At 38.1% G+C, this 15,130-nt stretch overlaps 1 protein-coding gene across 1 annotated transcript in view; it reads left to right on the forward strand.

Moving 5' to 3' along the window:
- The window catches only part of lace1 (lactation elevated 1), a 50,114-nt gene that overhangs the window by 12,910 nt on the left and 22,074 nt on the right, over positions 1 to 15,130 (forward strand). Inside the window, exon 7 of the mRNA XM_015369594.1 lies at positions 6,381 to 6,447. Coding sequence (XP_015225080.1) covers positions 6,381 to 6,447 — 67 coding nt within the window. The remainder of the gene's footprint in view (positions 1 to 6,380; positions 6,448 to 15,130) is intronic.

Genomic DNA, 15,130 nt, shown 5'->3' on the forward strand with positions numbered 1-15,130 from the left:
AATAGTCAAGAAACAAAAGAAACATTCCCAATGTTACAGATTTTGAGAGGCTTTAATTTTGATTTCCCACATCAAATCATGATGAGATTTGGTGAGAAGCAGCTCTGGGTGCCCTACTGTCACCCTGAAGTGAAATTACTAATTGGAAACGTGGAGCTTCCTAGCATTATTCACGAAAAATAGATAAAAGGGACCTATTTAATTGATTTTGAGGCTCTTCTTACATTTTCACACAAGTATCTGTACTTTCTATTCCTTACATTTTTAAAACACTCGTTACTCTTGGCTTTGGTTTAATGTTTATAAATGTTTATTTCATGTCATATGCGCCATCCACGTCAAGTGAAAACTAGTGTAATATGATGAGTCATATAACGCAAACACTCATTGGTTAGCTAAAGGAAATCATCAGAAGCAAGCAGGTGTTCTTCAAACTGTAAACGTGAATTGTCTATGCCATGTTACAATGACGGATTCAGAAAAAGATGTTGAAATGTCTGAAAGGTCGGACACAGGCGAGAGCGTATCGGCAGATTGAAACGAGACCAACAAGACCTCCCTCATCCTTGGACCTATCTCAAAGAATTTTTCAAAATAGTTTTAAAATTGAACTTTCACTTCATATAGTGGCATCTGGCTGTTTTTTTTTTAAGGGTTACTTCATACTTTTATACTTTCAGTAGTTTTTGGAGCACATACTTTTTTCACTTTTATTTGAGTAAAGAGGTCAAGTTGATACTTCAACTTTTACCAGAGTGTTTTTAAACTGCAGTAGCTAAACTTCTACTCAAGTAACAAATGTGTGTCTTTTTGATACCACTGTTTTTTAAGCCACGGCACTGTTTATCTGCTCTTGTTGATTTGCTTTGTGCCTTTGCCCGGCTTTGCAGTTTTTCAGTTTGTCAACTGTTGCTATCAGTGAATGGAGGGAAAACAAGCGGACATGCCTTGTTTGGGATGCATAAACAAGAGGTTGGGAGATTGTGTGCATGTGTGCGGGGCTTGTACCAATCAGCATCCTTCTCCACTCAGCCATGCAAATGAGGCTCCGGGTATCAGTCGCGCTCTCCTGCTTCCTTAAGTGAGTGGAGCTAGAAAGCGACTGGCGGTGGCGGGTCAGATGGATCTTATCCTCTTAAATGCTAATGACATTTCTCCATTCTCTTCATTAGCTCTGTGCCATTATCAGTAATTTGTAGCCCCCCCCTCCCTCTTTTCTCTCGGTTTCTCCTAATGAATACTCGCCGTTGAGAGGTCCGAGATGGATGGACGGGAAGACGGCGAGGGAGGAAGAGGAAGAAGAAGCTTAAGGATCATTGTCTTACGGCCTCTGTCACAGTGCAGTCTCCATCGGTGAAATTACTCATAGGTTGTGTACATAAAGAGGTGTAACATCAAAAGAGGCTTCATTTGGCACCCCATGCGCCTTGCAGCAAACCGACACACACTTGAGTAATTGGCTGCTCATTTAAATTTCGCCAACAACTAACAGAGATTGCACCATTATTTTTGTGCTCCACAAGTGCCACATCGGTTCCCCCTCCACCTTTCTCATTCTGTGGGGATCCATTCTTTCTCTCCTTTCTCTCTCCACTCACCCAGCAATCAATATTGCCCCTCATACCGTGCCCATGTTGAGGGCACATGAATAAACAAATCCATGTCGTATAAAAGGTCATTTTTAAATGATTCTTTTGAAATGAAAATAAAATCCTGTGGTCGCAGCAAACACAGGGGCCCCTTCAGAGAGACACAGAGCCTTGGCTTTCTGTTGATTCTCATTACGCTTTCTCACAATCACTGGCTCGCGTGCGCACGCTCTAATTTGATGCCCTTAGCCACCTCTTCTCAGCAAAATCAAGGCTTTAACACAAATGTTAATCAAGTATTGGCAAGGGCAGTGGAGCTAATATGCAAAAGCAGAAGACTCTTCAGTGTATGAAAGGAGGCATATGCTGTGGGTATGGCAATCAGAAGGGCCTGTTATTTACAGGAAAAGTAGGTAAGAGGAGAGGGCGGTGTAACGGACACCTGCTCGGTCCGGTAGCAGGCCAGGATCTGGATTCAGCAGGGTTACAAGCAAGAGTCTCTGCAAAGCAACAGGAACTAAACTTTAAGACAAGCTGTGTGTCATTTTCAGTCAACGTCTATAAAATAGTCGTACCTGGAGATCAAAAGTGCTGTTTTTAATTTTTTATATTGTACAGTGGCCAATTTAGATTTATATCGACCAACACGAATAGTGTAACCCACTATTGTAAAAAGGAATGAGTTTTTTTCTGTTTTTATTTAAGAAAGAAAAGAATTAAAAGGTTTGGCTTCATTTCCATCAAAACCCTAAACATGTCAGGGATAAAGTAGTGAAAAAGTTGAAAGCAGGAGTATGTTATAAAACATGTTCCGTTGAAAATGTCTCAAGGCACTCTTTGACCAAGACATGGCTGGCAGTCTAAAGGGATCGTCAGAGAATGAATATATTCTTTCTCACCCACTATGGGCAGTCTCCCTTTTTTCCTCCAAGCTTGAGCCTGGGAGCTTGATGGTTCTCTGCAGTATCTTTGCTGTTCCTAGAACTGCACTTTTCTGGATCGAGATGTCTGATGTATATCCAGGGATCTGCTGTAACCACTCCTTAATTTTGGGGGTCACTGTGCTAAGTGCCCCAATGACCACGGGTACCACTGATACCTTGACCTTCCAGGTTTTTCTCCAGTTCTTCTCTGAGCCCCTGGTATTTCTCTAGTCTATCATGTTCATTTTTCCTGATGTTGCAGTCACTTGATATTGCTATGTCAACCACAATGGCTTTCCTCTGCTTTTTGTCCACCACCACAATGTCCAGTTGGTTTGCCATTACCATTCGGTCCGCTGACATCTACTTTGTGCAATGCCCTGTGTTGGAACCACCCAGTATGTGGAAACTAATAATTTTTCCCCTCACTGTGGCAAAATGTATGTTTCTACAACTGTGAGTTACTGGGAAACTAGATAAGTAATGAAATAATTAGATAAGCAACTGAAATGTTTTGACTAAACTAAGTGCCTTGAAACCCAGTGGCGCCTCCAGAAATGTTTCATATGGGTGGGCTGATGGGGCCACTAAAAATCTTGGGGTGGCACACTGAAGCTGAAAGCCATAATTTCAGGATTTGAATCTACTATTGTGGTGAACCTTTCTGTAGAATTCATAAAGACTTAAGTAAACACCTATTCATACCTTGGTTTATTGTTTAATTTTTAATGTTAAGTTTCTGGATGTGTATAATGGGATAAAATGCTAGACTGATGCTACTACGATTTACATTGGCGAGTAGGGTGGCCAGTGGGTTTTTGGCCAGGGCATTGCACAGCGTGGCTGTGGCCACCCTCGGACTATATAGTGAAAAAAAAAATCCAATTAAGTACATTTAATATTTTTGTTAAATAACATCAGTATGAATATTTTAATGTACTGTTTTATTCTCTAAACTGAGACCAGAAAGATTTCTAAATTCATGTGTATTTTTTATTTATATATCATCTGGACAGGGCCTCTAGATTCACTATTTCCTTACCAGTCAACCTTTAATCTAGAAATTATTTCCTTATACAGTCCAACAATCGGTCTTAGTTAACATTCAACAATCAAGTATGCTGCAACATTGGACAGTACTGATTAAATCTAACTGCAATCTGACTCATGGCAGACTAACATTTAACATTTGGGTTTACAGTGCTTAAAGACCCAGCATTTAAAGACACAGAAAAATAAGATGAGAATAAAAAAAGTACTGGAAGAAAATCACTCAGGCTGCATATTTGTCATGACTAGGGTAAATTTCTATTAGGGCAGCAACACTTGACTCACATCTAGAACTACAAGGGCTGAGTTCAAGGTATATTTTATAAAGTGCAGCAGTCATAATCTGTGACACTTAAAACGTGATGCCAAGATGTTCTCCATCTAATCTGAATAAATTTAAGCTGTTTTTTTGTTTTGTTTTGTTTTTTTTAAAGGGAACAGGAATCAATTTCAGTCTTTGGATGCGTGAGCTGGTATAAAAAAAAAACAAAAAGATGGGCATTAGTGCAGTAAAAATAGGTCTAGAACCGGGGTAACCAATTAAAAATCTGTGGGATCCGAACAAAGAAAATCCTCGACCAGTAAAGGTCCGGAGACATTTTTAATTATAATCTGTTACTTTAAACAGAATTTAACACTAAAATAAAATAAGGTTTTTATGCATCCATGTTATACATTGGATTTTTAAATAAAAAGATATTTAAAAAAAAAAAATTATTTTTTTTTTTCTTTTTAAAATCAAAAGTGTTTTTTGAATTAGAGAATAACAAGCGTTCAGTTTGGTATATTTACAATTTCTTGTTTCACATACTATATTATATAAACACCTGAACTAACCATTTGTTGTTGTTTTTTTGGTTTATTTATGACTTAATGAGAGCAGTGGGCTTTATGCTGCCCTGCAAGGCTTTAAACCTGGGTTTGAATGGAGACAAAGCCATTCTCAAGCACATATCAAGGTGCTCATTCGTGAGCTTGGATTGATATTTATTTTTGATTATGTTCATGGAGGAAATCCTGCTTCACAGCAGCAGGTTGGGCCAAACATCCTCTAAATATGCAGGGTCATCTTTGAGCACGCCATTTCACCTTTCTTTCACCAGTTCACCACGGTTCTTTCATCAGTCCACACTTTCTCTGCTCTATTTTTGTCATTGCATTCTCCTTCTTTCCCCTCGCCTTGCTTACCACAGATTTGCCTGCTGTGTCTAAAAGTGTCTCGCCGCAGCAACACAGACTGACACAGCTCATTGGCTGATTTGTATGACGTGTAGAATAGTCCTGGGCGCTCCGGAAGGCTTTACCATATTAACAGGAGAAGCGGCACAAGTGAAGTTAGACACTGTCGTCGAACAACATGCGGTAATTTATAAATGTTTTAAATCAGGTTGGGCCAGGATTAGCCAGCAGGTGGATCCGTGATCCGTGACCTCTGGTGACCTCTGGTCTAGAAGGTATCTACTTACGGAGGGTGAATGCAGATCTCTGCCACATTTTTAGTTAAAATATAAATCCTTCCCACCTACTTCATTATTATGAATAGTTTTGTGTTGGTCTAATGTAAACATTTCAGTCACAGTCTTTGAGGGTTTTCCCATTGCAATGGTACAATTGTGAGAAAGTGTGAATGAAAGATTAAAGCAGCTTCCAACAGTTTTGTCCATTTTGGAGATCATCTATAAAATAGGTCTCCAGGATCTGGAATAAGTTCATGCAAGCAACCAGTAGCAAAGTTTCGGAATCTATTTGGTTTGTTTGATCGAGACTCTTTTTCTTTAAGAGTTGAAAATGTCAGTTTACCGTATTTACCCAATTGCTTCTTTTCTTAAGGTTATTTTATTTTTCTTCTGAGAGAAAATCTAGCATATTAATTTTATTTGAACCATAACTGTCACAAAACGGGTCTGACTTAATTTATTTTAGTTCATTCTGAACTCTCCTGATCAAGTCAGTTATCATGTTTAATACACACTGCTTTGACTACTGGCCGTCACACTGTGCCATGATTTCTCCCTTTATGGATGTTCAAAAGAGTAACATAGGTGGAAGAGGGAAAGATGAGAGAATAAGAACAAAAGTGAGAGCACTGGATTACTAATAGAAAGGTCAGAACTCTTCATTTAACAGCCAGCGACTCATAAATGTCCTTGCGTCCGTGTTTTTCACCGACCTTTGTTCACGGAGGCTTCATGGAAATGATGTAGATGAAAAAGGCAGCAGACTGTTGAAATGGGTTTATGTATTGTAACTTTGTATGGCCTTGTGTGTGTCGCTCCCACAGACAGATTCGCATGCTTCATATGCCTTTTATAACCTCCCCCCTTTTGTTAAAGGCTTTGTTTGCAATGATGACCCCCGCTCTGACTGACATTGCTCTGTTTTCATGCTTCTTTTCTTCTCGTCTTGTTTTCGCTCTTGCATCCTGTCGCTCTCCTGTCTGCTCACTTGATCAGCTCCGATCTGCTTCCTTGCCTCTGCTATTTGCAGAAAACCTCTCTGTGACCATTTTGCAGTCAGTTCAAGTGGATGAGGTGTGTATTCATATGCGTGTGTGTGCGTGCGTGTGTGAACGAGTGCGAGTCTAAGCGGCCTTGATCGGATAAAAGGCGCTGAATGAGCGCACCTGAGAGAGAGACTAATAAACATGAAGTGTTGATGGCTTGGTTTGACCTCAGACACATGCAGAAACACACATGTAGACATGAGTGTGTGTGCTGGGCATGAAAAGGCAGACTGTACTGATTCTGAACATTGCTCTCCTCCTCCTTTGCCTCTCTTCTCTTAGGTGACTGATGTTGCTGATGCCATGATCCTCAAGCAACTGTTTGAAACTCTGTTCAAAACCGGTGTGGTGGTGGTGGCCACCTCTAACAGACCCCCCGACGGTATGACCATTGCAATTTATACCAGCTTTTAGCTGTTTCCTATTAAATGTATGTTTAGTGCTATCAGTTATTCAGTGGCCATGGTATGAATGAGATATTTTTTGTTTTAACCCTGTTGAAGTAGAACTTAAGTTCTATGATGAAAGTTTTTTTTTCACTCCAAGTCTATCAGAAGCACATAGAGTAAATTTGATTTCTAGATTATTTTTAAATAAGATCCTAAATCAGAAAGCTAGGTAACCATAATGGATTCAAGTATTGTATTGTATGTAGGCATAATGTTGTGCAAAATGCTTTAAAGAGGCTAAAAAAGCTTTCAAAAGAAAAGTAATGATGCCCCCAAATAATTGAGTAATTAAAATTCCAAGTTAAGAGTTTGGTTGTAAAGGAAAGTTAATGTTTAATCAGTCAGGGAATGCAGTTGTTTGCCTGCAACCTACAGTCACCGGCCACTTTATTAGGTACACCTGTCCAACTGCTCGTTAACACTTCATTTCTAAGCAGCCAATCACATGGCGGCAACTCAGTGGACTTAGGCATGCAGTTCAAACCGAGCATCAGTATGGGGAAGAAAGGTGATTTGAGTGACTTTGAACGTGGCATGATTGTTGGTGCCAGAAGGGCTGGTCTGAGTATTTCAGAAACTGCTGATCTACTGGGATTTTCACGCACAACCATCTCTAGTGTTTACAGAGAATGGTCCGAAAAAGAAAAAACATCCAGTGAGCGGCAGTTCTGTGAGCGGAAATGCCTTGTTGATGCCAGAGGTCAGAGGAGAATGATCAGACTGGTTCGAGCTGATAGAAGGGCAACAGTGACTCAAATAACCACCCGTTACAACCAAGGTGGGCAGAAGAGCATCTCTGAACGCACAGTACGTCGAACTTTGAGGCAGATGGGCTACAGCAGCAGAAGACCACACCGGGTGCCACTCCTTTCAGCTAAGAACAGGAAACTGAGGCTACAATTTGCACAAGCTCATCGAAATTGGACAATAGAAGATTGGAAAACGTTGCCTGGTCTGATGAGTCTCGATTTCTGCTGCGACATTCGGATGGTAGGGTCAGAATTTGGCGTCTACAACATGAAAGCATGGATCCATTCTGCCTTGTATCAACAGTTCAGGCTGGTGGTGGTGGTGTCATGGTGTGGGGAATATTTTCTTGGCACTCTTTGGGCTCCTTGGTACCAATTGAGCATCGTTGCAACGCCACAGCCTACCTGAGTATTGTTGCTGACCATGTCCATCCCTTTATGACCACAATGTACCCAACTTCTGATGGCTACTTTCAGCAGGATAATGCGCCATGTCATAAAGCTGGAATCATCTCAGACTGGTTTCTTGAACATGACAATGAGTTCACTGTACTCAAATGGCCTCCACAGTCACCAGATCTCAATCCAATAGAGCATCTTTGGGATGTGGTGGAACGGGAGATTCGCATCATGGATGTGCAGCCGACAAATCTGCGGCAACTGTGTGATGCCATCATGTCAATATGGACCAAACTCCCTGAGGAATGCTTCCAGCACCTTGTTGAATCTATGCCACGAAGAATTGAGGCAGTTCTGAAGGCAAAAGGGGGTCCAACCCGTTACTAGCATGGGGTACCTAATAAAGTGGGCGGTGAGTGTATATATTTAATGTTCAAGTTAATAAACTATTTATTTTGAATTGATTTTTCAATTTTTTGAAAATATGTACTAATTTTTAATTACATGTTTGCATTATTTTTCCAAACCTGGACAGAAACATGTTTACCTCTCTATAACAACATCAATAAGTGTTTGGGAACCAAGGACATTAACAGTTAAAGCTCTTTAAGTGAAATTCTTTACCGTTTTTATTCCTGTATAACCTCAGCTGCTTAATGGTTCAGGGTCAGCGTCGACATATTTTAAGGTTTCAGCTCTGTGCAGCCAGTCCAGTATTCATACTCGTTTTGCCACAAAGCCATGCTGCTGTAGAACATGATGATTAGTATTATCTTGCTAAAATATGCAAGGACTTCTCTGAAAAATACTTTTACTGGATGGCAGCATATGCTCAGAAACATCTAGGCACCTTTTAGTGGAGCCTCATCTACAAGTGTCCCAAATTTGGATTTGGGTCACCCACATTTTTCAAATATGAGTCCGTCAATCTCAGATGGGCTTGGGCCCAGAAAAGCCACTAGCGTTTCTTGACGTTTTTGAGATGTGGCTTTTGATTAGCATGTTAAGAGCTTTAAAATGCACTTATAGATGTGACGACAAAGTGTTTTAACTGACAGGGGTTTACTGAAGTATGAGCCCATCTGGTAAGATAAGTTACAGAATTACTTCAATTACTCTTAAGGGATCGAAGGTCACAAACATGAGGCAAGGCCTACTTTCTGAATTTTTTGATGATGTAATGAACTATAGATGATAAAATCCATTTATTTCTTGCACTTTTTTAACTGTTCGACTGTTTGTTCACTCAGTTGCTAACAAAATGACTCTTGACCCATCCTTGCTTGTAAGGAACCTTTTGGGGGAGTCCATTTATTAGCCATTGAATGCTTCCAATGACTCTGACCAGATGGGGAATGTTCCAAGTCAGGTGTCTTATGAGCATTTTTAACCTTCTCAGTAATCTGTTGTCCTTGTCTCATATTTCTTTGGAGTTTATGTGTGTTAAAATGCATTCCCAAGTCTTACCATGCTTATTAATCTTTTACTAAACTTAATTGAATTGGACTTGTGTATCGTATTGATAACTTCCCACTCTTCTGATCCATAAATGCATCAGTTTCTAAAGTTATTTGATGCAGTTAATTTGAAAAGCAACAGAAATCCAATAGAGTAATAATGCTGTGTATCAATCAAGCTTGCTTGGTGTTATTAACTTCCAGCTTCACCTTACTTTGTGATCTTCCACTAATCCTGCATGTTAAGGATTTGGTGGATACAGTTTCAAAACTATATATATATATATATATATATATATATATATATATATATATATACTAATGAACCTCTTCTACTTCATTTATATAACTTGAACTTCTTTCGCTGTGTTATGCAGGTGTGCTGTCTAGGCATACTAAATGATTCTAAGTTGTCTCAACTCTTATGTTCAATATAACCAATCAAAGCATTTGGACAGCTTAATGTTTGTCAAGCAGTTATTCTAAAAATAGAAATAAAAAACTGTTTATGAACCACAGGGGGCTTAAATGAGAAGTTTATAGAAAAAGAAAAAGGTAAGGTGAGAGCAGCTTTAGGAAGTTCTTCGTTTCAAAAATAGGATAATGATAAATGGGCTGTACTAGTATAAGAACATTATCAAGTCTACGGACCCCTAAGCCCTTTGCACTTTATTTAGTCAGCATTCGTGCATGTATTCATGCACTGATGGTGGCGAGCTACATTTTAGCCAAAGCTGCACTGGAGTTCAATGACAGGTGTTAGACTGCCATGCAATGCTCTGTATTTTTATTTCTATTTGTGTTGAAACTACCCCTTAAAAAACTGGTTCAATTTTTTTTTATCATCGTTTGTATTTGGTGCATTAAATTGATGGATTGTAGAAAAAATAATAAACAAATGTATGTTTTTCTCCAGGAAAACAAAATGAACATTGCAGCAAAACAGGTATTGGTGGGTCAAACCATGTTTTGTCTTTTTTGGAGAGAAGAGAGAGTAAAAACTTTTATTTACTTCGTGTGGAGATCCCTAAATAAATGAGCAGCTCAAAGAGCAAACAATATTAAAAATGAAGATGAAAAAACACCAGTTATGTATAAAGTCTACTCAGTCTAGCAACCACAGTAATACAGTTTTTTCTTTCAATTTTTGTTCTTCCATCAAATGTAAGATAATAGCTGGAACAAAATGGCAAACTGTGTCAAACAATATTACGCTCACTTAGTAATGAAAGAAAGGTATTATGGTGCTTTTGCTTTAGAAAAGTAAACTTTACCAATATAGGTGGTTCCAGTTTAAACGGGTCTTAGATTACTTCTTAATGCTACCAAATAGCCTGAAGATTAGTCACCCAGGTAAAGAGAATCTAGAAAGGGATCATTTTATTTAGCCGTATACTTTATTTTCCCATGTTGTTAAAAACATGGTAATGATTAATTTCTGTCTGGAACCAAATATTAGAATTTTTGCAGAAGACGACACGTTGACTGACTTCTCATGTTGGCGCCCTGATTTTATTGTGTTTTTCTTTGTCACCTCTTATAGATCTGAATGCAGATGTCCCTTTAGTCACAGTTTCTATTGAGACACCAGCCATCTGAGCATAGACTGAGTCCACGCCATCTGGGCCCGTAAACAAAAAGGCACTCAGATCTTTTCTTCCTACCATTTTAAAACAAAACCAGAATCAGCTGGCTATGTTTAGTATTTTTTATACGGGCCACAGAGAGTGATTTGGAGTTAATTACTGATTTGTGCCATTGCTTTGCACCTGTGTTGATGCATTGTGTTTATCCACTAATTTATTCAGGTCATATATTTAATTTGTCACCTGTCTTTATGAACAACAATTAGAATTTATATCATAACAAATGGCCAAAAAGAGTTGTTGGTTCTACTGAAGCTCTGCCAGGGATATTATCATTAAAATGAGTATGTCCTATAAAGTCTAAATATTAGGCCGCCATTGATTCTGATTTTGTATGTTTTTTTTGTCATGTTCATTGTATTCCTCTAGTAATATACCTTTAAAAAAAGAAATTGAACAAAACTGTTTTGGTTCAATTAATATGTAAACCGTAAAAGCCATTAAGAATTATGAAAACTTCATATTAACTTTGGTGTTAAACTCTCTTTAATTTAGGGCTAATGATCCGATAGTGTGTGTTTTAAAGCCCTTTCTTTAGAGATGCCTTACCCAGGCATTTGTTTTTCATTTTTGCAAGGTGTTAAGTTCTTGGACCCTGGCGAATATGGATGTTAAGTTCTTGGACCCTGGCGAATATGGATGGAAGAATAATTTAAATCTTTGTCAAATCTATTTTAAAAATTCCAAACTCCTTGTTAAATATTTCAGTGACTATATCAGCTCCTATTTCATTCTTTGGTCTTCCTTATCTGTCTTTGCATCTCTCAGTGACCTTTAGCATTATATGCAAAGTCATTTGTGTGGTGTGAGCGTCTGTTGCCACAGATTCTATCTACCCAGCTAAATATCCTTTTTTCTTTCCAGCATTTTATTGTCATTACACTGTCACAAGTACAGAGCAACCAAAATAACTCTGCATTTAACCTATCCCCTTGGGGAGCAGTGGGCTGCCATTGTGCAGCGCCCAGGGAGCAGTGTGGGGGTTAAGGGTCTTTGCTTAGGGACCCATAGTGGCAGTCTCAGCATTCCAAGCTCTATGCCCTAACCTCATGGCCACCACTCCCTAAATAATACATGAAATACATGTGCTAAAATTATGTACTCCAAACAGCCCTTTGTGACATAAATTTTCATGCACATATTCCACACTGATATTATGAATTATCATGTATATATTGTAATGATAATATAATGTACAGCCCTATTTTTCTGCCTTCTGTTGAATACATTTATTTGGCATGGACTCTGCTAAAAGATAGTCAGGCTCCTAATCATAACAAACATACTTTATCTGATCATTTCTGTGCCTAAAATATAAAAGTTTGCAAACCTTAACTCACCCCTAAAACTGTCTTGAACCATTTCACCTGTCAGACAATATTATTTTTTATTATTTTATTCCTCTTGAAATTGCAATAATTCAGCATTAGTTATTCAACTGCTGTTTTATTGAAAATAATAAAATGTTGCTTATCCGGTCAGTTACTTTATTTCTTCTGTGTAGTGTTTCGTTTTCACTTGTTTTAATTTTGTTCTAAAGTGATTCACCGAAACTTTAATTGCAGCTGTTTTTAAATGTAGGAGGGTCAAATTTATATACAGCTATATAGAATCCAAATTAGTCCAATTTCTGTTGAAATCCCTGAAGTTATTTCCCAAACCATCCAATTATCTAGTTAAATTCAGATTTAATTTGATACTGTCCAGTATCAAATCAAACCATTCCTCTTTAACTGGAAGAAAACTTTCACCAGAACCAGTTTTAGTATGTGAAGCCATCTGACTCAACGCTGAAGACAACACTGAAGTGATAAATTTGATGTCCTTTCACAGGTGGAAAAAAGACACTTCATATAGAGTTTGGTAGCGATAACTCAACAAAACAACAAATATACAAAAGATAATGGCAAAAATGGCAAAAAAATGAAGCCAAGCAGTAATTCAGAAGTTGGTTACTCTCCAAGATGAAGAAGAACAAATAGTAAACATAGTAGCAGCCATCGCTTCAATATCGGTTGAAAGAAACAAAACCCCCAGAAATCCAATGTTTCCTTTGATAGAAGTGACGGAATAATGTTAAGGTTTTGAATTGTTTCATTTCTAATTTTGATTAAAAACATCCACTGAACATCTTCATCCATGTTTACTATTAACACGAGGAATATTTCCACAGGTTCTTCTCCTTTCATCAATAGTTTAGTCACTGAGACTCAATTTACTTTCATTTTAAAGTACAAAATAAGTAATTTTATCTAACAACACATTGCTCCAACAAAAATCAATTATTATTACATGACCACACCAACTGTTCCCTTTTTCACGGCAATTAACAGCAGATCTATGGGAGGGACAGCTGATGCACCTCAGAGCCTGGCTGTCTTTTAACAGCCTTTGAAGTTGCATTTACAGCCAGTTCCAGGAAGAATTAGCAAGACGGTGATCAAGGTGGAGATAAATGCATGATGTGCTGTCTGACGCCTCTCTTTCTCCAGGAAGATGTTGATGTCTTAGAGCCTCTAAGTGAAGTGGGTGGCAGAAAGATGGCTCTCGTATACAAAGGCGCACATCTCTGATATTTGCCAGCTATTAAGAACAAAGCGCCAAAGCAGGCAAACTTGAGAGAGCATCTACTTGGTATTAATTACAAGGTTAATGGAGCACTAAAAGCCGAGAGAAACAACTGGGCTTGAAAGGCATACATTTTCTATCTTTATTGATGTGGAGATTTAGCTATCAAAAAGCCCCTGTTTTAGTTCAGGAGGGGAATTTAGATTTTTTTTTTCTATTGTTTTTGATTTGATGAAGTTTAGTACAATACAAGAGTTGGATAGGTTCATTTTATCTTTATTGCTATCATCATTGCTAATAATTTATTCAGTAAATGAATCATCAAAATAAATATGAAACAAATATAACAAATCTATGTTGCCCCAATATCTGTTTCTCTCCATAGTTGTAAAACATGTTCTTTCAGGAAGATACCACATTCATTTAAGAAGCTTATTTATTAGTGGAAATAATAGTTAATATAGGCAGCACATGCCCAACAAAGATTATATTTGCAGTAAAGTATTTTAAGGTAGTGGTTAATGCAACAGTTAAAGCTGACAATTGAAGAAGGGAGTGAACAGCCAGACCACTAAGCTCCTAGTTGTTTATGAGCATAATCACTTAAAATAATGTGTTTTACTTGGTTTTTTAGTTTTTACATGTGCTTCATGAGTAAAAACTTTCCTCCTATATGTTGATCCACAATTATTTGCAGCAGCAGGGTCTTTTTTTTGTCTCAGCTAAATGAGGGAGAGAATAATTGACAGCAGCTACAGTATGGATATAAAACTTCCACTTAATCATCCAGAGTATTTGTTTAAAGTGAGCTTTGGGTGAAGAAACAACATAAAAATGCAGGAATAGAGTTTGAACTGGTTGACAGTAATGCAGTTTTACCATGGCTAAACTATTAACTGAAACATAATGACTTCATTGTGCAGAAATGTTTGGCTTTATTCACTGCCAGCAACGTGGTCACGTTTTTTCTTTCACTTTACTTTAACTTTCTTTTATAAGTTCAGAAATTTATTTTTATCCTCAATGGGCAAGAATCAGAATCGAAATGAAAAAAAAAAGTATAAAAGTTTCATTGTTTACATTTTTTTCAAATATATATTACAGACCCATAAAGTCTGATGACTACTTTTTAAATCTCCCATGTTGAAGGGTTTGATGTTTTATTTAAAAAGCTCATTAGCTTTCTAGCTCAGAAGCGTCAGAAAATCAATGCTAACAAAAAGCTTCTTAAAAACTCTCTAATTAACACATCATACATGGTCTAATCAATCAATACAGAAGAAGTCAGCTCCCACACAGACAGCAGAGTTGTATTGATCTTTAATTTTCTTTCAAATAATCTGGTCAACAAAGGAGAAAATTAATTGATTCACAAAATATTGATCTCTATTCTTTTTACCCTTATAGTCACATGTCACTCGCAGCATCTATTCATCGGTGCAGGAGTTAGAAAGTGAGGTTTATTTATTATGTGATGTTAGACTGTAGCCCAACATCAGTGTTTGTTTGCATTTATTAAGCATCACTGTGCGCCTCACTCTGTGCGTCTTTGTGTCTGTTTGTTGTGAGCATCCCTATCTGTTTTATCTGTCTATCCGGGATGCTACTTCAGATCTAATTTGTTCCAGCCGAGCTAATTGAAACCTCTATTCAGCCAGCCGCTGTGAACATTGTCCGCGCTGAAAAGGCGACAGTCCTTTCTCTCACCACCATTGTTTGGGAATGTAATGAATTTTATGTTGCTGCCGCTGCCGGTGCAGAAATCCATTTTTCTCCCCCCCCCCACCCCCGATCCCC

This window comes from Cyprinodon variegatus, unplaced genomic scaffold, assembly GCF_000732505.1.
Source record: "Cyprinodon variegatus isolate N-32 unplaced genomic scaffold, C_variegatus-1.0 Scaffold38, whole genome shotgun sequence".
Taxonomy (NCBI): domain Eukaryota; kingdom Metazoa; phylum Chordata; class Actinopteri; order Cyprinodontiformes; family Cyprinodontidae; genus Cyprinodon; species Cyprinodon variegatus.